Source organism: Silurus aristotelis, assembly GCF_946808225.1.
Source record: "Silurus aristotelis genome assembly, chromosome: 18".
Classification (NCBI taxonomy): Eukaryota; Metazoa; Chordata; class Actinopteri; order Siluriformes; family Siluridae; genus Silurus; species Silurus aristotelis.
In genome coordinates this window covers 10,168,391-10,192,718 of record NC_139591.1, presented here as the reverse complement: position 1 = coordinate 10,192,718, position 24,328 = coordinate 10,168,391, and the positions used below count along the sequence as shown (strand labels likewise).

Here is a 24,328-nt window from a genome sequence, read left to right as displayed (position 1 = left end):
AGAGAAGAGGGGTGACAGGAGGAGAAGGATATGGGTTATTATGTGTCTTTATTGTTGTATGAAAGTTAATGTTACTGTGCAGTTTGGACTCCGGCAAGAATCGCTATGGCAGCATAGCTAAAAGGGAGAACTAGAAGGTAACACAGACATGAGGGATCTCTGGGATAAGAGACGACCCACCACATCACCGTCAACAAACCTGAGTGAACGTGTGAAATATCCCAGTTCACCAAACACTCTATATCCATATTCCCTCCAGATCTGTGCCTTTACCTAAGAAAAAAAATCTACTGATAAAAGGCTTAACTAAATAAACATTTTCAACCTCAACTTGAACACTGAGACTGTGTCTGAGTCCCGAACACTGATTGGAAGGCTGTTCTATAACTGTGGGGCTTTATAAGAGAAAGATCTGTCCCCTGCTGTAGTTTTTATTATTTGAGGTACCAACAAATAGCCTGCACCTTTTGATCTAAGTAGGCGTGGAGGATCATACTGGTACAGAAGTTCACTCATATACTGCGGTGCAAGACCGTTAAGTGCTTTATACGTCAGTAGTAGTATTTTATAATCAATGCGAGATTAGATTGGGAGCCAGTGTAGACTGATTAAAACAGGGGTGATGTGGTCATATTTTCTAGATCTAGTGAGGACTCTTGCTGCTGCATTCTGAACTAACTGAAGCTTATTTATGCACTATTATTCACGTGAGCCTCAAAGGAAAAACTAGGGTCAATAAGAACACCAAGGTCTTTGACAGTTGTACACGCTGAAACAGAAACACCATCCAGAGATGCTACGTAATCGGAAAGGTTGCTTCTAGCTGCATGTGGTCCTAGCAAAAGTACTTCCGTCTTATCTGAGTTGAGCAGAAGAAAGTTATTAAGCATCCACTGTCTAATGTCCTTTACACACTCCTCAACATTGTTAAGCTGATCTCTCTCATCTGGCTTTGCTGAAATATACAGCTGTGTATCATCAGCATAGCAATGGAATCTAATACCATGTTTATGTATAATTTCCCCCAGAGGCAGCATATATAAAGAGAAAAGCAGTGGGCCTAAAACAGATCCTTGCGGAACACCAAACTTTACCTCAGAGAGTGTGGAGAACTCACCATTTACATCAACAAACTGATAGCGATCAGTCAAATAAGACCTGAGCCAAGAGAGCTGTTCCCTTTATTCCAACAACGTTCTCAAGTCTAGCAAGCAGTATAGTGTAATTAATGGTGTCAAAAACTGCACTAAGGTCGAGCAAAACAAGTAAAGAGACAAAACCCTAATCAGAGGTCAATGATACATTTCTATTTGGAAAAATTTTTTATTTTTTTTTTATTTTTACACACCTTACTTTGACCTTACTTCAATGTCACCAAAGTTTACTTTAATTAAATGAATCATAGTTTAATTTGTGCATGAAAACATTTGGCATCTGACATAAAATTTGACATGTCACCAAACAACTGAAATAAAGTGTTGCAGAAATACTGTAATCAGTACTAGAAAGCTTTACATGAATAATGGATGTATATTTATTATTATATTCTTTAATATTCATAAATATACATCCATCATTGATGTTGAGGATAATTTCCTGATTTTATTGTCATTATTTGTAGAATACCTACTGTATCAGGAGAGTTTTTACAAGTTGTATACTTTCAATAAATAAATAAATATATTTAGCATTTTTTAATGCAAGCTGTCCACGAGTGACTGGTTTTGTAATATTTACTATGGCAACAATGGGATTATCTTCATTACTTATAACTACTGCCCCTGTCTAATCTGGTTACTTTTAAAAAATTATAAATTTTAATTATTATTTTAAAAAAAGCCAAGCATGTTTATAACAAATTAGCAGTAAACTAGATTTTTAATTCTAAACCTTTCTGAATACAAAATTAATTTAGACAGTTTTTCAATGGGAGCTGTAGTTCATTGGAGTAGTTTTATTATCGCCGGTGCTACTTTCTTTACGTGCCCAATCAATCCAGTCTGGCTGCCACTCATAGCTCTGGCACTATAGCTACATAGCGCCACACACGTGCCACGAAATATTGTGTTCTTTAAAAAAGTCATCTTGGCACCTGTATTTCGCCCTGGCAGCGGTTTGCAAAAGAGAAATTCCTCGCACATCTCACCATTATCCTCATATCGCACAAATGCCAAAAGTTGCGCGTCATTTGTTATATCTGTCGTCTCGTCTAAATGAATGGAAAATCTAGGGTTAACGCCTGCGCGTGCTTTTCTAAAACAACATGTCTGCGGTGTGGACGTATTTCAGTATATCTGAGAAAGACCCACGGATAGCGATTTGCAAAACATGTAATGCCGAAATTTCGTCTGCAAAGACTTTCTCCACGTCGGGTTTAATTTATCACCTGAAATCCAAACATTCCGATCGCTATGCTGAATATGAGAGAAACGCGGCACAGAAAAGCAAAACCCTTCCGAGCACGCGCACTTCGTCTGTGACGGACGTTTTTGAAAAGGCAGGAAGTTTCCCAGTGATAGTGTTGTATTGTATCTTTAAGCAGTTGCACTTGTTCTGAATGCACTTTGTTTTTATGAAAGTACATATTTAATGTTACAACCTTTCAGCAGGCCAGAGGGCCTGTACATTATTATTTAATGTACACATGAGTTCATTTAAGTTAAACATTTAAGTTTGAATTGTTTATTTTATCCTGTGCATTGTTGCAATGTGCTATAAATGAATATTTTCATAATTTGTAATTGATTTATTCTTTGAAACGTTAATATTAATTTATGCAATTGAAATGCCTTGATTTTAATAAGGTTAGTACACAGTCATAGACATAAATGCAATGGTAATAATAATTGGCATAATTTCTTTCGGTGTTTCGGTTTTCGGTTTTCGGCCTTGCTTTCCTCTTTTTTCGGTTTTCGGTTTCGGCCCAGAATTTTCATTTCGGTGCATCCCTAGTTTTTAATTTATTAGCACATTCTTCGTTCATCATGGTTTTACACATGTCTATAGCTGCTGGCAAAATCAGCTGCTCTGCAATTGTATGTGGCTTTTGCACTCTTTCTCATAAGCGTCTGCTGTCCTTTGAAATCACGCCACATCTGTTGCATATACGCAATAGGCTTGGCCTTCAAGAAGCTGTGATGTGTCTCCATATGACGAGAAAGTTTCGACGGTTTCATCGTTTCATTTGAAAGCACCGTTGAACATACGAAACACAGTGGTACCTCCTCTACTGTTTTGTCAGTCGTTACTGTAAATCCATATTTAACATAATCTTCACTGTATTTTCTTTTTCGTTTCCCACTACGTTTACCTGTTTCCTCCGAAATTGTAGCTTTGTCTGCAAAGCATGCAGCAGAAGCCTGTCCATCTGTCCTGCTATCTGTCACTTTCCTTACTAAAAAGCGATCCATGCTGGTGCTGACTAGCAAACTTCACCTTAGTTAGAAACGTTAGCTAACAGCTCCACTCCAAATTTCAATTCACCAAAACTATTAAGCGTCTATTCAATAAAACCTAAATAATGTGTTTTCTTAACTCCGAGATGCTGGTCTATTTCGCATGCAAGATGAATGTGTACGTATATGACGCAAAACACAACGTTAGCAAAGCATAGGCCTGATAGGTGCAAAGCTAGCCTATCCTGTGTCAGTTTGAATATTTTGGATATTTTCATTAAATTCAGTTTTCCCACTAATGTGCAAATATTCTGGAAATGTTTGAAAAAATTAATTATGGAAAAAAAGTGATTTTAATAGTGAAATTATGTAGGCTGTCACGGACCACATGCAATGCCGCCGCTGGCCACCGACCACCGGTTGAAAACCCCTGCTTTATTTGAAAGTGAGGAAAGTGTGGTGAAAAAGTCAAGAACTAGTGAAAGCGAAGACTGTGACAAAAATTAAGATAAGCGAAGAAAAAATAACAATTGTGAAGTAACAATTAAGTTTAGGGATAAGTAGTGTACAGTAGTGATAGCAAAAAATGAGTCTTCCATCCTCCTCCGCCTATCTCCTCTACCCTCCACCTCTGCCAATGTCTTCGTTAGCTCAAGTTGTCTCATCTCCAAGGTAAGTACACTGTAGAAAACCTTATTATATTTTTACATACTCTTTCTATTATGTTTTTATTATATTATTTAGATATGTATTTTCCTTATTAATTAACATGAAATAAAAATGGCGTGGCATTTTTCAGGTTTGGAACGGATTAAGGGCATTTTAAGTATTTTCAATGTGGAAAATTGATTTGTTGTGCGAGCAAATTGAGCTACAAGCTCGGCCACGGAACGAATTAAACTTGTAGGTCAAGGTACAACTGTATTCACCACTGCCATTTCCATTCTTTCAGTAAAATCTACTACCATCTGCCATCCACATTCCTCTCCTTAAGACCATACCTACCCATCACCTCTGTTCCCTTCACCTACATGCCCATTCAAGTCTGCCCCAATCACCAATCTTTCATTCCTAGGTACACCTTCTACCACTTCATTTAAATCACTCCAAAATTTCTCTTTTTCCTTCATCTCAGACCCCACTTGTGGAGCATAAGCACTGATGACATTTATCATCACCCCTTCAACTTCCAGCTTCATGTTCATCACCCTATCAGAAACTCTCTTCACCTCCACTACACTCTTACTGTACTCTTCCTTCAGAATCACCCCTACACCATTTCTCTTTCCATTCACACCATGATAGAACCGTTTTAAGCCACCAACAATGTTCCTGGCCTTACTCCCTTTCCACTTGGTCTTCTGAACACACAACATATCTACCTTTCTCCTTTCCATCATATCAGCTACCTCTCTCCCTTTACCAGCCATAGTACCAACATTTAAAGTACCAACACTAACCTCCACTCTCCTACACTTCTTTTCCTACAGATTTGGCACAAGTTTTCCACTGGATGCCCTTCCTAACGCAACCTTCCCCATTTATCCGGGCTTGGGACCGGCACTAAGAGTGCACTGGCTTGTGCAACCCTAATGGCAGGGTTTTGTTTACTATGACTTACAAACATTTTTTTTTTTTACTTACTTGTAGTTAAAACATTCTTCTCACACAAATGTAAATGTAAGTGTGCTAAGCCTTAGTTTTCTGTGTTTTGTTTGAACTTAAATTATACCTGAACACATTGATGAAATTGATGAAACAATGCAGTCAGCTGCTTTACGAAAATACCCAAACTTACAGGTTATGTCAAGCCTGCAGGTATTATTACCTGCTCTGCTTCAAATGATGTTAACCAGCCTTTAGAGGATCACAGCCAAAGCAACGTGCTGGATCTAAAATGTGCCCTGTATACAATCAAGACAGCGGTAATAAACAACAAAACCTTCTGAACTTCACTGCTCAATTGATAATGACTGCAGTGCACCTGAAACGCACATGGAGGACGCGTCTGCCCCAACCAGCCTGCTGGTGGAACCGGTGGACGAACTTTTACATTTTATAGCATTCATCCAGAATGAAACAGCACCACTGCAACAACGTTTAAGATAATAAAACAACGGAACTTTCTCTCTGTGGTCCCATAGCGCTCATTCTCAAAACTGGCCTTGTTAAAAAATAAAAAAAATAAAAAAATAATAATAAAAAATAATTAATTAATTAAATAATTAATAAAATATAATAATAATAATAATAATAATAATAATAATTCAGGGGCGTGTGGCATCTCACTCTATGTCTCTTGGGAGCAACGTTCTCCAGAACAGGCGCCCCTGTTACAATCCTTAACACCACGACGCCACACACTCAGAGTGGTACACTCCGTTTCTATAGTTACGACTTAACAGTCAGCGCGCGTCTTTGCAGCTGTTTCTTTCACTTTGAGTTTTGGTTTGATTTAATGATGGCAGACGCTGAAATAATCAAATATGATTTTGCGCGATTACATTCCGAACTCGAGCATGAGAGAGAGATCAGGTAAGCATGGTTCTTCTTAGCTTCTGTATGCTATTTAGATCAGTAGTCAGTGTCGTAAGCAGCAGTGCTTTGTGCTTAGCTCGTGCACTTGTTTTTCAACCTTCAACCCAGAGAGATGCTGAAAGAATCTGTGTGTGACCTAAAACGCACCTTGTCTGACTTGGAAGATCGAGTGAATAGTGTGGACAAAGAAGGTGTGTAAACGGATCTGTGTAAATCCTGTCTTCTCTATCATGACATTTTACAAAAGGCGATTTGTGGGGAGTTGGATGTGTTTAGTTCTAGAGCCTCCCTGAAATGGGAGAGTATGCATAAAACACAGTTGAAGTATTGTGCTGATCCAAACGTGTTTAATTTAAGGTTGCAATGTGGATTTTGGTCAATTGTAAGAGTGAAAAGCTTTTTGTGTGCTTAGGGAACGAATGGAAAACCAGATTCGAGACCCAACTGGAGCTTAACAGGCAGCTGGAGAGGCAAATTGGATTTGTGCAAGAGAGGTTGGAGAGTCTACGTGGAAATCCTATTGGTACAAAAGGTTTTCTACCTCTAATAAGAGACATAATATTAGACAAACTTATGTAAAGTCTAACACTGAGCTTTTTCTTCCATGTTTCTGTCATTAAATCACTTTTTTCTAACAACACAACAAGGCTCTATGTGGTGCTGCTGGGCCCTTACCCTGACATAAACTAAGTATGAGTTATTTGTCTATCTGCTGGAGGCTACAACTCTCTCTACCTCATCCAAAAACATAAATGTAATATTGATCAATTTGCAAAAAATAACAGAAAATCATGATTAAATCAGTAGCAACACAAGTAATATATAATAAGTATAATGTTAGTAGCAACCACTAAGTAACTGCTACATATAATGTTCACAGTATGATATGTTTAACTAGTAAAACTAGTAACAGTACTTGTATAATGAATCTTTTGAGAAAAATTTATTAAAAACCACAAACTGAAATGTTCAGGCCATTTTAGCAAATCTTTGTAGAAGCAATGACAGCTACAATCTAAGAAATACATGATTTGCACACATAGATTTAGGCAGTTTTGGGGTAGCCCATGGCAGATCTTCTCCAGCTCTGTCAGATAAGATGCCAAGCACCTGATCTTCATCTGATCTCTTCACATATGTTGGACTGGACTTTGGATGTGCTATTCAAATGGACATTCAAAGATTTGCCCTGAATTTCCTGCAGTGTTGTTTTTGGTTTATGATTAACGATATTGTTGTGTTGGAAGGTGAACAGTTTTGGCGTTGTAATAGTCTTTGTGTGGGCTCATGAGAACAATGTTTTGATGATATTACGAGTTGATATATTCAGTCTTCACATTTTTATGTTGAGGAATATTATACACGTTATTTTTTGCTGATTGGTGAATGTCTACTCTTTTTATACCCACCATCTTCTTGACCTGTTGCCAGGTAAAATAATAATTTGCAAAATGTTCTTCCAACTGTTTCTTTTCAGGAACACTTACATTTTCAGCCTTTTGTTGCCTCGTTTTTTGAGATGTGCTGTGGTCATCAAATTCAAAGTTAATGCAAATTAAAATTTTTTTTTTTTTTTATAAAATAGTACATTTTCTCAGTTTCAACATTTCATATGTTTTCTATATTCTATTGTAAATAAAAGTTAACCTTTTTAAAAATTAATTTACCAAGCTAATTATTCGGTCTTTGTGGTCCTGGGAACACTTAGAGAATTATAATTATTTTTATATCCTTGCCTTGCCACAACTTGAATGCAGAGATCCACAGAGAGATCCTTGGACTTATTTCAATGGATTGTTTTTTTCCCTGACAATGCTGTGTAAAATGTGGGTCTTGACCATTGTGTATGCCTTTCCAAACAATGTTAAATTCAAATTGCAACATATGGACATTATTTGAGTCCTAGCCACAACAAATCTTTTATTAATCTTTCTGAAATTTCTAAAACTTGGTTTCACCTAAACATAATGTATGATTAAGAGTGGCTTGATTAAATTGTAAAAAAAAAAAAATAGCCATTCAAAATTCATTATATACATTCAAATTACAATCTACACAATAAAATAATTAATACATTCTGAATTCAATGTACATTAATTTCAGGCAGATTTGAACATACTTATCTTTGTATAGATTATTGGATACTTATTCACTTTCAGAAACCACTTTATTCTGGTCAGGGTTGTAGTGAATCCAGAGCTCCATCAATGAAACACAAGCTATGAGGCAGAAATACATAATGAATGTCAAAGGCAGTGCAACATGCAGTTCACACACTCACTCAAATATACAGGTACACTTGTAAGGAATGCTGTATATAAGGGCTGAATTTATATATAAATGTTTCTTTTTTTTTCCAGATCGACTGGCTTCAATTCGCTTATATGATGAAATGCCAGAGGTTTGTTAATGTTTAAACAATGTTGACTTTCAAGTGGGATATGGAAAATATCTCATACATTCATAAAGTCCCCCGGCCTATTATATTCTTGCATAACAATGTAATTGCATTATGTGTCAATTTTAATTTCCTTTTTCCTGACCCTGGTGTTGATTTCATTCAGATTAAAGCCTGTGGCAACTGTGTTAACCCACAGTACCAAGGCCTTCTAAAAATGTATTATGCAGTGAATAACAATTGGATCATTTGTGAATAGAGCATGCTGTCTCATGGCTTTTTGAGTGTAATTGAATCACGATCACATTAACACTATGTAAAATTATTACATTCACTTTCCATAATAAAAAAAAAAAGTAATTAGAAATTTTTTGGATCTCTTTCAATATATTTTGGGGTTAGTTAAGACGGAAATTGAGAGAAATAAGGATTTTCCACTCAGAGTCTTTCTCTGCCCTATGTTAATTGGTAGATTGCTGCTACTGCATTTATTAGTCAGTGGAACACCTGACATTTGAAATCCCAAGCCAGATCACCTGCATCTGTAAATTTGTCAAATTTCTTATTCTTAAGTCATTGAAAATAAGGTTCATGATACTTTATTAGATATCAATCAATGTTTAACTCATTGAATGTAGGGCGAGGCCGAGGGAAACAAGCGGTAAAAAATACAGACAGAGACCTGTGTGTGTGTGTGTGTGTGTGTGTGTGTGTGTGTGTGTGTGTGTGTGTGTGTGTGTGTGTGTGTGTGTGTGTGCTAAATTTGTCAAATTTGTCAGAATGTTCTGCTTACTGAAGATTGTCACCAAGTCAAGGAAAACAGCTCATTCTTGCACACAGGCCTTCACTGCCCTTATGTGAGAGCTTTTCTGTAGAAAATCTCTGGGTAACAAAGTAATCCCAAACTTTTTAAAAGGGGCAATGAAGGTCCATTCTCACTGTCCCAAGGTCATCAGCAGTGTTGTGCTAGTTACTAAAAAAATAGTAACTAGATACAGTTACTAGTTACTTCATTCAACAAGTAACTGAATATATCTGAAATAAAAAACAAAACAAGCTGAATAATATATTCAAAATCAAAAACTAAAGTGGCTTCTGCTGTTGTGTTGAGCTCTTAAAAATGTTCCTTTCACAGCTTAAGTATGAAAACTATCAACAATGTAGAACATAACACTGGGTTAGCTTCTAGCTTCATCGAGGCATGGAGTTTCTCGAGGTGCTGCTATCGCAGTAGATACGACCTTCAAACCAAAAAGACACAACTTACATTTGACTAAAAAGTTTTTGTCTTTATACTCAACTAAAATGATATAATGAGCATATTTCCACTTTGAGAAACTCGTCTTGCTCTCGCCTCGCCTCGCCATTACTGCCGCACATACCTGAATAAACGGAGACACGCCCACAGTGCGTCTTCTTCGTGTTTACAGTGGTTCATCCACCAATCCTACAATGCGTCTCTGCTGTAAGCAGGTTAGACTGTAGGCTACACTTCAGCCGAAATTCATTCATTTAAAAAGTAACGTGTAATGCACCATACGGTGACGGTAACGGAGTTACTTTATTTAAAAAAGTAACGCGTTACAGTATTAGTTACTGTCAAAAGTAACCTCGTTACATTAACCCATTACTGCCCAACACTGGTCATCAGTATGACAATCTTCTCAGAACATTGTCCCAGTGTCACTTAGTCTTAAAGTGTGTAGGTTCCACCCAGATCAGGCATGAACTGTTGAGAAATTGCAAAAGGATTCTATAGAATTTGTATAAGTCGTTAAGTCGTTAAATACAAATACCCTTTGACTCTGATAAAAGTCATGCTTTTGCACATGAATAGGAAGGTCTCCAGGTGTGGTCATAGTGAACACACTTTCCACAGGAATTTATCAAAATGTGGTTAACGGTAATACTGCTTTTGTGGAAATGTCTTGGTGCTAAATCAATGTAAAAAATATTTTAAACTGAATTCTCCCTGCAACTTGCAATGATCAAGGGCTCATATAACCACAGTTGCATACAAAACTAGCATTAGCAAAACTAGCATCTTGCTTTATAATTCATCTTCATTTAATTTCTTAGGACACTTTAAGACATCAACATAATCTTTTGAGCACCAAAAGAAGTAGCCTTCAAAGTCATTTGCTGGAATGCCGTCTGAGAATTAAAGAAGAAGGAAAGGTCTCTTTTTATTTTCTCCAATAATAACTGTATGATAAATGTGGACATTTGAATGTGATGGTTACTTACATAATGTATATATTATAAATGTGTGTATGAAATGAATGTGATTTGAGACTTCCTGAAGCCCTATAACTTATATTGTTCAGTGTAACATTAAAGAAAAATTGTTTACAAATACATTAAAATACGTTTTTATTTTTGTCTTTATAAGGCATACCAAAAGGCCTATGATGAAAGGCGAGCTTATCTTACAGAGATTGCAAAGGTGACCTCAGATGTTATATTTACGAAATATGTGTTTTTTTATTAAAATATTTTTTTATTTTGATGAATTTTGTGTAGTTTATTGTGTCTCTATTTTTATTATATATAAATCCAATATAGAGGGACTTGATCTATAAGCTACAAGGTGTGGCACTGATATGCTGTAGAATCATCTGTATCATTTAAAAATTCAATATATTTTTGTTACTTTTATGTCATCAGGTCTCTTCTGCTTTTGAATGGACCAAAAAGCAACAGTTGCCCCAGTCTAAAAAAAACACTCATAGTCCAGTAAAAGGGTAAAGTATAACAAATGCCTTACTTTGGCCCTTTGGGTTATAAATTCAAAGCTAGTTTGATGTTTATCAGAACACCTTTAAAATGTTTATAGTTTTGAAATATGCATTCATTTCATAATAGAAATAACTTTGTTTAATATCAGACACAAAGTCACAAACTGTTCCAGCAATGTCCTGTAATAATGCCTAGCTAAAAAAATAAATAAATAAACACTTTTTCATTGGATTCAACTAATGCAACTCCAGATCAGTATACTGCCCCCACAGGCTCTAGGCATAATGGGTGATGCCCCTGGAACAGGGAAATTTAGACTTATCAGACTACATAACTTTTGTTTTCCATTGCTCCAGAGTCCAATGTATAAGATCCCTAACAAATTGATTTTTTCGATTTAGTCTCATGTCCTATGAGTAAACTAAGCAGCTGTTTAGTCCCAATCCCTTTGAGTGAAAACGCTCTTGCTTTTATTAAATATAGCAGGGAGTTCTACTGTTGTTTTTGTACTATTCCATTTCACCAAATGTTGAATTGATCTCCACATTTCTTATTGATTATGGATCCTGATCGTTAACCCTATTCTTACAGATTTTAAAACTGTGTTGGACACTTCTTAAATCAATTAATGGTAGTAGTAGTTTCAGCAATTTCCTTAGTTTTCTCCGTTTTCCTTAGTTTTTCTTAGTTTTAATTTTCTCCGCTTGATGCAATCTAATAATTTTCCATGACCTCAAGATATCTCTAACCACACCTTTGTTTAAGAAATAAGACATTACTCACTTAATCAGTTAGGGCCAAAAAACTAGTTTACAGCTAAATCATATTAATCACTTTAGTAATTATGCAATGGACTGGTTACCTATTCGCTTCGTTAAAACCAGGTGATGACTTTTTTTAGCCAGGCAGTGTATATTGAAACAATAACTATAAAGAAAATTAAAAGGTTAATTTATTGCATTTTATTAAAAACTTTATTTAGAAATGTTATTATATACATATTTTTAGGAAGACATTTTTGGGACTTTTGTGTCTTCATTTAACCCATTTTTAAGTGTGTGTGCAAATGAAAGCAAGTTTTTGTGCAGTCTTGTATTTTTAATTGACATTTCTTTAGTTCAGTTATGAAAGGATGTTCATGATTTATTATTCTTGAAATACATAGAACATAGACCAATATACTGCCTAAATAAAAATTCAAAGTAACAGAGAATAAGAAAAAATAAAGACAAGATTGTGTATCATGCAATTTACCTGTCCGGAGAAAACATCACTTTGTTTTTCTACTCTTTTATTTTAGGTTTTCTCCTTTGAGATCCATCTGTATGCGTATAAGCTGTGTTTGTGTTATCAATTGTAGATTAACGCTATCATAGCATTCTGCCATATCTTTATAGAGCTCCATTGATGTTGATGCATGACTTAAAGGGAAAGAAAGGTGTAGCCAGTACAGTCACCGAGACTCGACTGCCAAGATTAAAGCGCTGACAAAAGATGCCTTCACAAATGCCAAAAAAAAGAAGAAATAAACAAGAAGGAAGCATTTAACATTATAACAACACAGAGAATTGAAATTTTTTTTGCAGAATGCTTTTGATGGTAATGACTCAATAGGTTGAGCTTGACATATGAAGGTCAAATGAACTCACAAAAACATAAACTGAAAACAATAAGGAAAAAAAGCTTTTATTGTTTGTGTCTCTAAAACATCATAGTAATCATAGACTAAATGAGGACTTTATGCAATTTGATATAGTGTTCAGTGTTTCTGCTAAGCCTTTATACAGTGTATCATGTTAGCTTTTTTTTGCGTACAACAATATTTACCTGGATACATAACTTCACAACAGTCCTTTTATTGAATGTATTTAGGTTAGGTAGATAAGTGATTTACTCTGTTAGTAAGAGTTAGGTTTTCTCTGTTTACTATTAACTAAGTAATAATACTACTACTACTAATAATAATTATAATAGAAAGGTATGACAATTTTATTTGCAGTGTATGTTGTACTCTGCTAGCTAGGAACATAATCTCCATAATGTTGTTTTACATTGTTTTTATAATCACTAAATAATTTTTTTCACAAAGGTCATGCTGTTGGGTACATTTCTGTAAGTTTTAATGCAATCTCAAATAACCGATTGAAAATAATTAATGTATGTATTATAACATCAGTGCATTTTTTCATTTTATGGTTTTTGTAAATGTACTAGGAGATGCACATATGCATGCTTGTACATTTGGTCTTCTCTTCTGTTTGCTCTTAATCTGTTTGAGTATGTTTTATGCACATTTTTTATAAAATAAAAGATAATGATTTAAAGGTTTTTTGTGAAAGTTTTTGTTTGGTTTGCCTCTTTTCAGTGACTTTTCATTAAATGTAATTCGTTACAGATTGTACTAAATAGGTCCCTGTTGAAAAATTCTTTTCAAAGATAAAACTAATCTATGGGGAGACTTTGGGTCATGGCGTGGTTCACACAGGGGGCGTCATTCAAGCTAAAACTGACTTTGCCGCTTAGTGGTACCTACTTAGCATGAACACATTGTTCAGTGTCACTTCAACATCAAGCAGAACATTTTGAGAGGAATAAATGATGAAAGATTTTCCTGATTCTAACTTGCCACAGCACCTGTGGCCTTATTTACGTGGGTTTTTTTTAAATCGTTAAAAGAAGGTTTTGGGTTCATGATATTTTATTAGATATCAATCAGTGTTTAACTCATTAATATCATTCTATTAATAGATTGATGCGCGTGGGCCGAGCGCTGGTTTGTAAATTTAGGGCCGAGGGAAACAAGCGGTAAAAACCGCACACCTGCTGGGAATGTATCTAGTTCTCTTTTGCAGTAAGTGGGAAAAAGGATAAGAGGAGTGAGAGAAGAACGCTGGAGAGAGACGTGTGTGTATGTGTGTGTGTGCGTGTTGCTGAAAGTGTAAAAAGCCAATAAAGTAAAAAATGGCTTTCCAATGTTCTTCCTTCCCCCAAACTGTTCGCGCTTCTACAGTGTGCTATGATTAACATTAGAGTCTTTTCACCTTAACTGAGTTGATTAAGCAAATATTTTTTATGATAAAAGTGATAAGACAATATAGCCATAATAAATCAAAGTACTTGGGTATCCATCTTTGTACTTTTACTTAAGTGATTTAAAGGAAGCACTTTTACCTTACTGGAGTAATATTTTCCCTACGGTATCTCTACTTTTACTCAAGTACATGCTTTATGTACTTCGTTCACCACTGCTCTTTTAGTGCCACAGACTTACAGTCCATACAGTGGAATATATAAACCGATTATTATATTTTCGAAAATGTCCTTTATTAATCTCCAAATGCTTGTGAATAGCCAGGACCAGTGAAAAAGATTTTACTTATTTTTTGTTGGAAATCTTCATAATCACACAACTATTCATAATTAACTAAATATTTAATATTAATTAATTAAAATAATAATAATCCGCTTGTATGAAGTAGCCTTATATCAGTTGTAGGTGTGGTATAATATAAAGTAATTTTTTACTTTACTTATAAAGTTACTAATATTAAGTATTGAGCTTGTGTTATGTCAGGGGCTGGATTTATTTTAAAACTCCAGGTTCCACAACACCCTGCATCTTATCTGCTATGGTTTACATTTCCCAACACTCACCCACACTGGCACATTCACAGTAAAAATATTACTGATTACACACACCTGAACTCAATCACCACTCCCCGCTGGATGTCAAACTAATGTAGCTCAACAACTTGCTTCTACCAACATTCCCAGTCCAGTATTGAGAGCCAGGCCAGTGCAAGCGCATCATGCTCCCTCTACTTTTATGGCCAGAAGAGCATCTCAGAGCAACTATCTACTAATAAAACATAAAACATAACCAATAGCTTACTGGAGACAGGTGCAAAAAAAAATGTCTAGCATCACTTCAAAGCAGCACCTTTCCATTACATAAGTGCAATTGAACATGCACTAAAATTATGTACACTTTCAATGAACAAGCTTGCTGTGATGATCCCATGTAGCTAGAGAGAAAAGAGCATTATACCTGGAGAATAAGCAAATTTCCTTTTACCCACACTATAGCATCGAGATTTAACGCAGGATAAGCGAATTTAAAAATAAATTTTTGCAGAAAAAACTAATAGAACATGCTAATAGAGTCTAAAGTTTGGTAAAGTTAACAACCCTCCCTCTAATACACTGTGAATACTGAACTATATACATGTTGTGTACATTTGCTATTTGAGAACTACAAGTATAATAACTGCCTTTAATATTTTTTCTCACTGTTTATCACAATTTACATATTAAAAGAAGCCCTGCTTTTGTTATAAAGGTATACAATTGCAAACATTTGATTTCTTAATTTGCTATTACTTAGTTGTGCAATATGATAAGGCAGGATTTCTTTTCCATGCTCTGTGCATGGATAGCTCAAGTCATATATTAACACATTTTAGCACATTATATATTTTGCATTATGTTGTTACATTGTTCTGTTATGGAGTTTCGGATTTATTAGCAATTGTAAAGCTTCTTAATTTGGAAATGTTTTTATATCTTCTCTATGGTCTCTGTTCATGGATTATCACGGGGTGGTGTTTTCTTTTCTTTCTTTCTTTCTTTCTTTCTTTCTTTCTTTCTTTCTTTCTTTCTTTCTTTCTTTTTGTTAGTTTGTTTGTTTTCTTGTTGTTGTTTTTTTTTCTCTTCTCTCAAGGGGTGGAAAGGTGTTTTTCACATCGTGTTCATCTTGCATTATTAAATCAAACTTAGCAATTGTTATATTACAATTAATGTCCAGAAGCAGTATTTTCCTTTTTTCCTTTTCATTATTTTGTAAATATATAGAATACATGACCACTCAGCATATTTTTATGTATTATAAATGTCAGACCAGTTGAACTGTATTTCACTAAATGTTTAGGGAAATCAATTCCCCAATTAAGAGAAAGTCCTAACATATTTAAAGAGGCAATCCGCTGATATTACATTTATTCAAGAGACCCATCTCACTGACCTTGAACATATGGTGCTACGAAATGACTGGGTGGAATTTTTTTCTTCTTCATTTTAATCCAAAGCGAGAGCAGTAGCATTGCTTATTAAAAAGAACCTGAGATTTAAATGAAACTACATTGAAAAAGATGAGTGTGGTAGATTTTTTTCCTTGTAGATTGTGTTATAAACTTAAATAAAATAACACTGGTATCTCTGTATGGCCTGTATATAGATGATCTAGCATTTTTCATTAACTTAACTATGAAGCTCACCGCAATTAAAGGGTGGTATATTGTAGGACGTGACCTTAATTTGGTTTTGAATCCATCAATGGACCGTTCCCAAATCACATTCACCGACAAGATCAGCAGTAGCCCTTAAACAAGTAATGATAGAATTAGGGTTATATGATGTATGGTGATCAATCCATTCAAATAAAAAAGTTTACTCTTTTTTTTCTTCTGTCCATAAAACCTACTCTGACAGCCTAGATAACTTTATCAAGAATAACAGCTTGCTCCTATTTAGCTACTCTCTTTGACCACAATCTCATAAAGATGATAATGAAGTTGGGTTTTACCCAAGGCTGTTTCCTACAGAGGGAGATTCAGGGGTTACCTATTAAAAGAATGAGATTACGAATTTATTACTTTTTATGAACAACCACATTGATGCATACCACAAAACTAACTCAAATTCCTCATCTCATTCTAACATATGGGAAGCCCTCAAGGTTTATATGAGAGGGCAGGTCATGTGGCATATAAAAATAAGGTAAGGAGAGAAACATTGTCACAGTTTGAAAATGACAAATATTGAAACGGGATCACTCTGTGACAAATAAATCATAATCCCTTGGCACTTCTACAAAAAAAACAAAAAACTTATTTTACAATAATCTATCCATCACTAAGGCTGAAGCAGCATTGGCTAGAACAGATTATCTTGATTATGAATTTGGCAAAACAAGAAAATTACTTGCATGGCAAATTAAAACGGAAGATTTTAAGAAACATCCATTTTATTAAAGTGGAAGATGGTGGTTGTTTAGAAGACTCAAAAGACATTCATTTAAAATAAAAAAATATTATTAAGCTTTATATAAAAATGACTTTGATACTGAAAATACTGACAGTTGACACTGAAAGTTTCTGGATAGAATGCCTCTTCCCAGGATTGACACAGTAGACAAAGATCTTCTTGATGCTGGAATATCTGAGGAGAAGGTACTAATCTTTACAGGATAATAAGGTGCCTGGACCAGATTCCCAATTTCAATATTTTAATGCATTTGGTAGAAAACTACTGACCCCTCTCACTAACATGATTAAGGAAGCACTAGATAGCCAAGTGTTACTGTACTCACTGGAGATGGTGACAATGATATTGCTAGTTAAGCCAGGAAAATATAAACAAAAATGTGGTTGTTATAGGCCTCTTAGTTTGCTGAATTCTGACTATAACTTTTTTAATAAACAAAATTATCCACGCAGACCGAACTGGATTTGTCAAAACCAAAAATAATGTTAGACGATTGTTTCATGTAATAAATGCCACACAAAGCCATGTTTTCTGTTATCCATTTTGAGAGCTATGAACTTTGTAGACACCCATATTCAATACATCAAAACATTCTTTATTGCACCTAAATCTCAGATTTTGTTTAATGAAGTATTATCAGATGCCTTTCAGGTAGCCAGATAAGCTATTGTTTTACAGTCATGGCCATTCGTATTGATGACCGGCCATTCCAATCCCAACAACACACACACACACACACACACACACACACACACACACACACACACACACACACACACACACACACACACACACACACTTTTTTTTTCTAAAATCCTAAATTAAACTGTGAAGGGAGATGTATTGTAACTTACAGATGAAAAATTCAGATTTTCCATCCCCATGCAGATCTCCAAGTCTTTGTTGTTACTTCTTCCTATTTTCCTCTTCACTGCTTTGTGCAAATCTCTGATAAAACAATTGACAATTAATTTGACTGTGTTTTTTTTTATTGTTTTTTCTTTTTTTTTGTAAATAAAGTTAGCACGAGCTGGAAACAGCTGTTTGTGCAGAACCAAGAACTGCATTCACTTTCTGGTGCATCATTATGTACATGCTGCTTTGACCACTAAGAGTTTGTAAAAAATAATAAAAATAAAAACTCATGCACTTGGGGAATAAAATCCTCCCATAAATCGTTTGAATCCTGCACTCTTTGGCTACATTTTCCATCAATCATTTTGTTTCCATAATGCTACTGGATGGAAATAAAAGGTTTAAAATAGGTGATGCAGAGCAGATTGTCACGACACCTGCCTATAGAGTGGAGGCTTAAGCCCAAGATTCTGCCTCTTTTACTGTGTTTTTATTTTTATTATTTATTTGTTTTGTGTGCCTCATTTGTTTTGTAACACTATATTCTACCAGCCATATTAGTTTTTTTACCAGCAAGATTTTTTATGCAAAAGTTATTCCGAAACATATACAAACAATACACCATTCGAAGTGCTGTGACGTAAACAAAAGAATGACCATCTAAATACAACACTATTGTTTGGTTGGAGCTTATATTTCCTAATAAACTGAGATTAGCAGCAGTGGATGTGTTTGTGACTCGTTATTACAATAATAATGTAAGCATTTTTAATTCATGTTGTTGGTGTGTATTCGTTATACATTTTCTATTGAAAAACAGTGATCTAAGATTGCTGCTTGAGGCTTAGACCTTTAGAATAATGTATAGTTAGTCATGGTTAATTTTTTCCATTTTTATTTAATCTATTGCTAAACATGAACACATCCGAACAATGGGATATCGGTCGCGCTGGCATGGCGCTGAAGGCTAAGAGGTTAAAATAAATGTAAAATGAGAATTTTATTTTACTTGTGTCCCCCCCCTACAGCTCAGACTGATCAGAGTATAACATCTGCGGTGCAGGAGCAATTCAGGTGCATTTAAAATCTCAGACGCTGATGTCATTCACTAATCTCCAGTGTAGTGCCGTTTGAAGTAGAACACACCTACTCACTATCTGGTTCTCTGCCAATTATTTCCTGTATATCTACGATGCCATCGGATTAGAGTGGTGTCAATTACATGATGCTCAACACCATCGGATAAGAGTGCTGTCAGTTTCACAGCTCAAACAGGAGAATCACGATTTTACAGGTTGCAGACCACGTCTTTGTTCATAGTAAGTATTAAATTACAATTATAGGCCTATGTATAAAAAGTGATTGTGTCTTTAAAAAAACAGCAAGAAACTTAACACAACTGAGCACAAACTCTAAGGAGCTTTTAACGTACATTAGCGTATATATATATATATATATATATATATATATATATATATATATATATATATATATATATATATATATATATATATATATATACAGTGAGGAAAATAAGTATTTGAACACCCTGCTATTTTGCAAGTTCTCCCACTTAGAAATCATGGAGGGGTCTAAAATTGTCATCGTAGGTGCATGTCCACTGTGAGAGACATAATCTAAAAAAAAAAATCCAGAAATGGCAATATATGATTTTTAAACTATTTATTTGTATGATACAGCTGCAAATAAGTATTTGAAAACCTGTCTATCAGCTAGAATTCTGACCCTCAAAGACCTGTTAGTCTGCCTTTAAAATGTCCACCTTCACTACATTTATTATCCTAAATTAGATGCACCTGTTTGAGGTCATTAGCTGCATAAAGACACCTGTCCACCCCATACAATCAGTAAGAATCCAACTACTAACATGGCCAAGACCGAAGAGCTGTCCAAAGACACTAGATACAAAATTGTACACCTCCACAAGGCTGGAAAGGGCTACAGGGAAATTGCCAAGCAGCTTGGTGAAAAAAGGTCCACTGTTGGAGCAATCATTAGAAAATGGAAGAAGCTAAACATGACTGTCAATCTCCCTCGGACTGGGGCTCCATGCAAGATTTTACTTCGTGGAGTCTCAATGATCCTAAGGAAGGTGAGAAATCAGCCCAGAACTACACAGGAGGAGCTGGTCAATGACCTGAAAAGAGCTGGAACCACTGTTTCCAAGGTTACTGTTGGTAATACACTAAGACGTCATGGTTTGAAATCATGCATGGCACGGAAGGTTCCCCTGCTTAAACCAGCACATGTCCAGGCACATCTTAAGTTTGCCAATGACCATTTGGATGATCCAGAGGAGACATGGGAAAAAGTCATGTGGTCAGATGAGACCAAAATAGAACTTTTGGGTCATAATTCCACTAAACGTGTTTGGAGGAAGAAGAATGATGAGTACCATCCCAAGAACACCATCCCTACTGTGAAGCATGGGGGTGGTAGCATCATGCAGGGACAGGACGACTGGTTGCAATCGAGGGAAAGATGAATGCGGCCAAGTACAGGGATATCCTGGACAAAAACCTTCTCCAGAGTGCTCTGGACCTCAGACTGGGCCGAAGGTTTACCTTCCAACAAGACAATGACCCTAAGCACACAGCTAAAATAATGAAGGAGTGGCTTCACAACAACTCCGTGACTGTTCTTGAATGGCCCAGCCAGAGCCCTGACTTAAACCCAATTGAGCATCTCTGAAGAGACCTAAAATTGGCTGTCCACCAACGTTTACCATCCAACCTGACAGAACTGGAGAGGACCTGCAAGGAGGAATGGCAGAGGATCCCCAAATCCAGGTGTGAAAGACTTGTTGCATCTTTCCCAAAAAGACTCCTGGCTGTATTAGATCAAAAGAGGGCTTCTACTAAATACTGAGCAAAGGGTCTGAATACTTAGGACCATGTGATATTTCAGTTTTTTTTTTTTAATAAATCTGCAACAATGTCAAGAATTCTGTGTTTTTCTGTCAGTATGGGGAGCTGTGTGTACATTCATGAGGAAGAAGAATGAACCTAAATGATTTTAGCAAATGGCTGCACTATAACAAAGAGTGAAAAATTTAAGGGGGTCTGAATACTTTCCGTACCCGAAGATGTATATATCCACAAACTTCTGTATTGCAAGGTTTTTGCTCACGGCACCACAATTGCACGCTCGCTCGCCAGGTAAACTGACCCTGTACACTAGTTTGGGGCACCCTTTTAAAGTCCAAGCCCCACCCCCTTGGATTAAACCAGTGTGACAAAAAAGGTGAGTATTAAGGTATGTAGATTTTTACAGTAAAACAAATATCGCATACCCGAACCATATACAGTGAGGAAAATAAGTATTTGAACACCCTGCTATTTTGCAAATTCTCCCATTTAGAAATCATGGAGGGGTCTGAAATTGTCATCGTAGGTGCATGTCCACTGTGAGAGACATAATCTAAAAAAAAAAAAATCCAGAAATCACAATGTATGATTTTTTAACTATTTATTTGTATGATACAGCTGCAAATAAGTATTTGAACACCCGAGAAAGTCAATGTTAATATTTGGTACAGTAGCCTTTGTTTGCAATTACAGAGGTCAAACGTTTCCTGTAGTTTTTCACCAGGTTTGCACACACTGCAGGAGGGATTTTGGCCTCTCCTCCACACAGATCTTTCCTAGATCAGTCAGGTTTCTGGCCTGTCGCTGAGAAACACAGAGTTTAAGCTCCCTCCAAAGATTCTCTATTGGGTTTAGGTCTGGAGACTGGCTAGGCCACGCCAGAACCTTGATATGCTTCTTACAGAGCCACTCCTTGGTTATCCTGGCTGTGTGCTTTGGGTCATTGTCATGTTGGAAGTCCCAGCCTCGACCCATCTTCAATGCTCTAACTGAGGGAAGGAGGTTGTTCCCCAAAATCTCGCAATACATGGCCCCGGTCATCCCCTCCTTAATACAGTGCAGTCGCCCTGTCCAATGTGCAGAAAAACACCCCCAAAGCATGATGCTACCACCCCCATGCTTCACAGTAGGGATAGTGTTCTTGGGATGGTTCTCATCATTCTTCCTCCTCCAAACACGTTTAGTGGAATTATGACCCAAAAGTTCTATTTTGGTCTCATCTGACCACATGACTTTCTCCCATGACTCCTCTGGATCATCCAAATGGTCATTGACAAACTTAAGACGTGCCTGGACATGTGCTGGTTTAAGCAGGGGAACCTTCCGTGCCATGCATGATTTCAAACCATGACGTCTTAGTGTATTACCAACAGTAACCTTGGAAACGGTGGTCCCAGCTCTTTTCAGGTCATTGACCAGCTCCTCCCGTGTAGTTCTGGGCTGATTTCTCACCTTCCTTAGGATCATTGAGACCCCACGAGGTGAGATCTTGCATGGAGCCCCAGTCCGAGGGAGATTGACAGTCATGTTTAGCTTCTTCCATTTTCTAATGATTGCTCCAACAGTGGACCTTTTTTCACCAAGCTGCTTGGCAATTTCCCGGTAGCCCTTTCCAGCCTTGTGAAGGTGTACAATTTTGTCTCTAGTGTCTTTGGACAGCTCTTTGGTCTTGGCCATGTTAGTAGTTGGATTCTTACTGATTGTATGGGGTGGACAGGTGTCTTTATGCAGCTAACGACCTCAAACAAATGCATCTAATTTAGGATAATAAATGTAGTGGAGGTGGACATTTTAAAGGCAGACTAACAGGTCTTTGAGAGTCAGAATTCTAGCTGATAGACAGGTGTTCAAATACTTATTTGCAGCTGTATCATACAAATAAATAGTTTAAAAATCATACATTGTTATTTCTGGATTTTTTTTTTTAGATTATGTCTCTCACAGTGGACATGCACCTACGATGACATTTTCAGACCCCTCCATGATTTCTAAGTGGGAGAACTTGCAAAATAGCAGGGTGTTCAAATACTTATTTTCCTCACTGTATATATATATATATATATATATATATATATATATATATATATATATATATATATATATATATATATATATACAGAGATAACATTTATAAGCTTGTTACTTTTGTTGCTACATGCACATATTATTTTTATGTTTTAGTCATTGTTATTTCACCCATTTTATCTTTGTTGGTTTCCTTTTATTCAGTTCCATCTCGCAGATGTACTGGGACATCTATTAGGAGCAGTCTCCGCAGACAGTATCGTCAGTTTTAACTCTTTTCCCTCACCACTAAGGTTGCCTGTTTTATTGAACACCTCTCTACCCCAACTATTCCAGAGAACCTGTCTGCTTCCTCGCATCGTGCAGCTTACCTTTTCGCGTGATATGGGTACACAGACCTCTTCTGACCTCCCTGCTGTTTATCATCAGAAAACAAACCGATAATGAAAACTTTGATGACAACTCCCACATTTCTGCAACAAACCAACCATCTCCTCCTTACCCTTCATGTTGGTCTCCTACTGATTATCCTCCTACTTTCCCTGTTTCTTCACCTGATTATTATTATCCTCCCATAACTTCACCTGAGTCTGACCCCGATTGCTCATCTATGTCTTCTGCAGTGGCTGAGGCCCACAAGCTTTTTTTTTTTTTCTTAATAAACATGCTTAAGTCTGCCTTGTATGTTGTTTTTCTGTCTCTACAACACACTCATAACACCAGTCAGACCCTACTCTACTCTATTTATTAGTGTCTACCGTAAAACTGAATTTTACAAAGATTTTTATTTTGAACATAAATAAGCCGCACCTGTTTATAAGCCGCAGGTGTCTACACTGAAACTAATTAACTTTACACAGGCTTTAACGAAAAACAGTGTCTGTTACACGGTGTAACGGGTGAAATATGTTGTGGCTCCTTTAAGAGCAGAGCTGCATTTTGGGAATAGGCTGCCGCCGCATTTTTCCGGTATTACTGCATGTGTGCAAGACCGAGGAATATGTCCTTATTATTTTCTGATGCTCATTTCTAAGTTTCTTTGACTAACTTGAACGCTGTTGCTAAGAAAAAAAAAACACAAGAGTTTTGGAAACCTGTCTGTGCTTATATGATTTCTGTTGCAACTGGAGTTAGCGAGCTATCCCTTGACCCTGACTCAAAGCGTTACAACGGCTTGTATCTAAACAGTAGTCTACCAAGAAAGTCATTGTTCACTGTCTTCCTCCTTCCATTCACATCTATTTCTCTCGGGCATTTTTTGGCATCTTCGTGCGTTTAAAAAAAAGTTTTTTCTCTCCTCAGAACACAGGTGAGGTGCGTTTTTTTGTTTCCGTTCGGAAATTTCATTGGTCTAATGTTATGGTGCTCAGTTTTTTGGCATGAAGTTTGTGAAACCAGGAAAAACCCAGGAAAAATCCATAAATAAGCCGCTTCGTTGTTTAAGCCGC

The 24,328-nt window shown here is 36.3% G+C and overlaps 1 protein-coding gene across 1 annotated transcript; it reads left to right on the top strand.

The window, feature by feature from the left end:
- The first annotated feature begins 5,679 nt into the window (after positions 1 to 5,679).
- Positions 5,680 to 13,394, top strand: ccdc169 (coiled-coil domain containing 169). The gene is made up of 8 exons (XM_083569200.1): positions 5,680 to 5,930; positions 6,042 to 6,124; positions 6,346 to 6,456; positions 8,294 to 8,334; positions 10,411 to 10,509; positions 10,724 to 10,777; positions 10,999 to 11,075; positions 12,468 to 13,394. The coding sequence occupies exons 1-8, from the start codon at positions 5,854 to 5,856 to the stop codon at positions 12,556 to 12,558; spliced, it is 633 nt and encodes a 210-aa protein (XP_083425326.1). The 5' UTR covers positions 5,680 to 5,853; the 3' UTR covers positions 12,559 to 13,394.
- The last annotated feature ends 10,934 nt before the right edge of the window (positions 13,395 to 24,328 follow it).

Coding starts and splice junctions, on each gene's coding strand:
- ccdc169 (XM_083569200.1), top strand. CDS start 5,854: ATGATGGCAGACGCTGAAATAATCAAATATGATTTTGCGCGATTACAT. Junction 6,457..8,293: donor TCTACGTGGAAATCCTATTG/GTACAAAAGGTT, acceptor TTTTTTTTCCAG/ATCGACTGGCTTCAATTCGC. Junction 8,335..10,410: donor TATATGATGAAATGCCAGAG/GTTTGTTAATGT, acceptor TTAATTTCTTAG/GACACTTTAAGACATCAACA.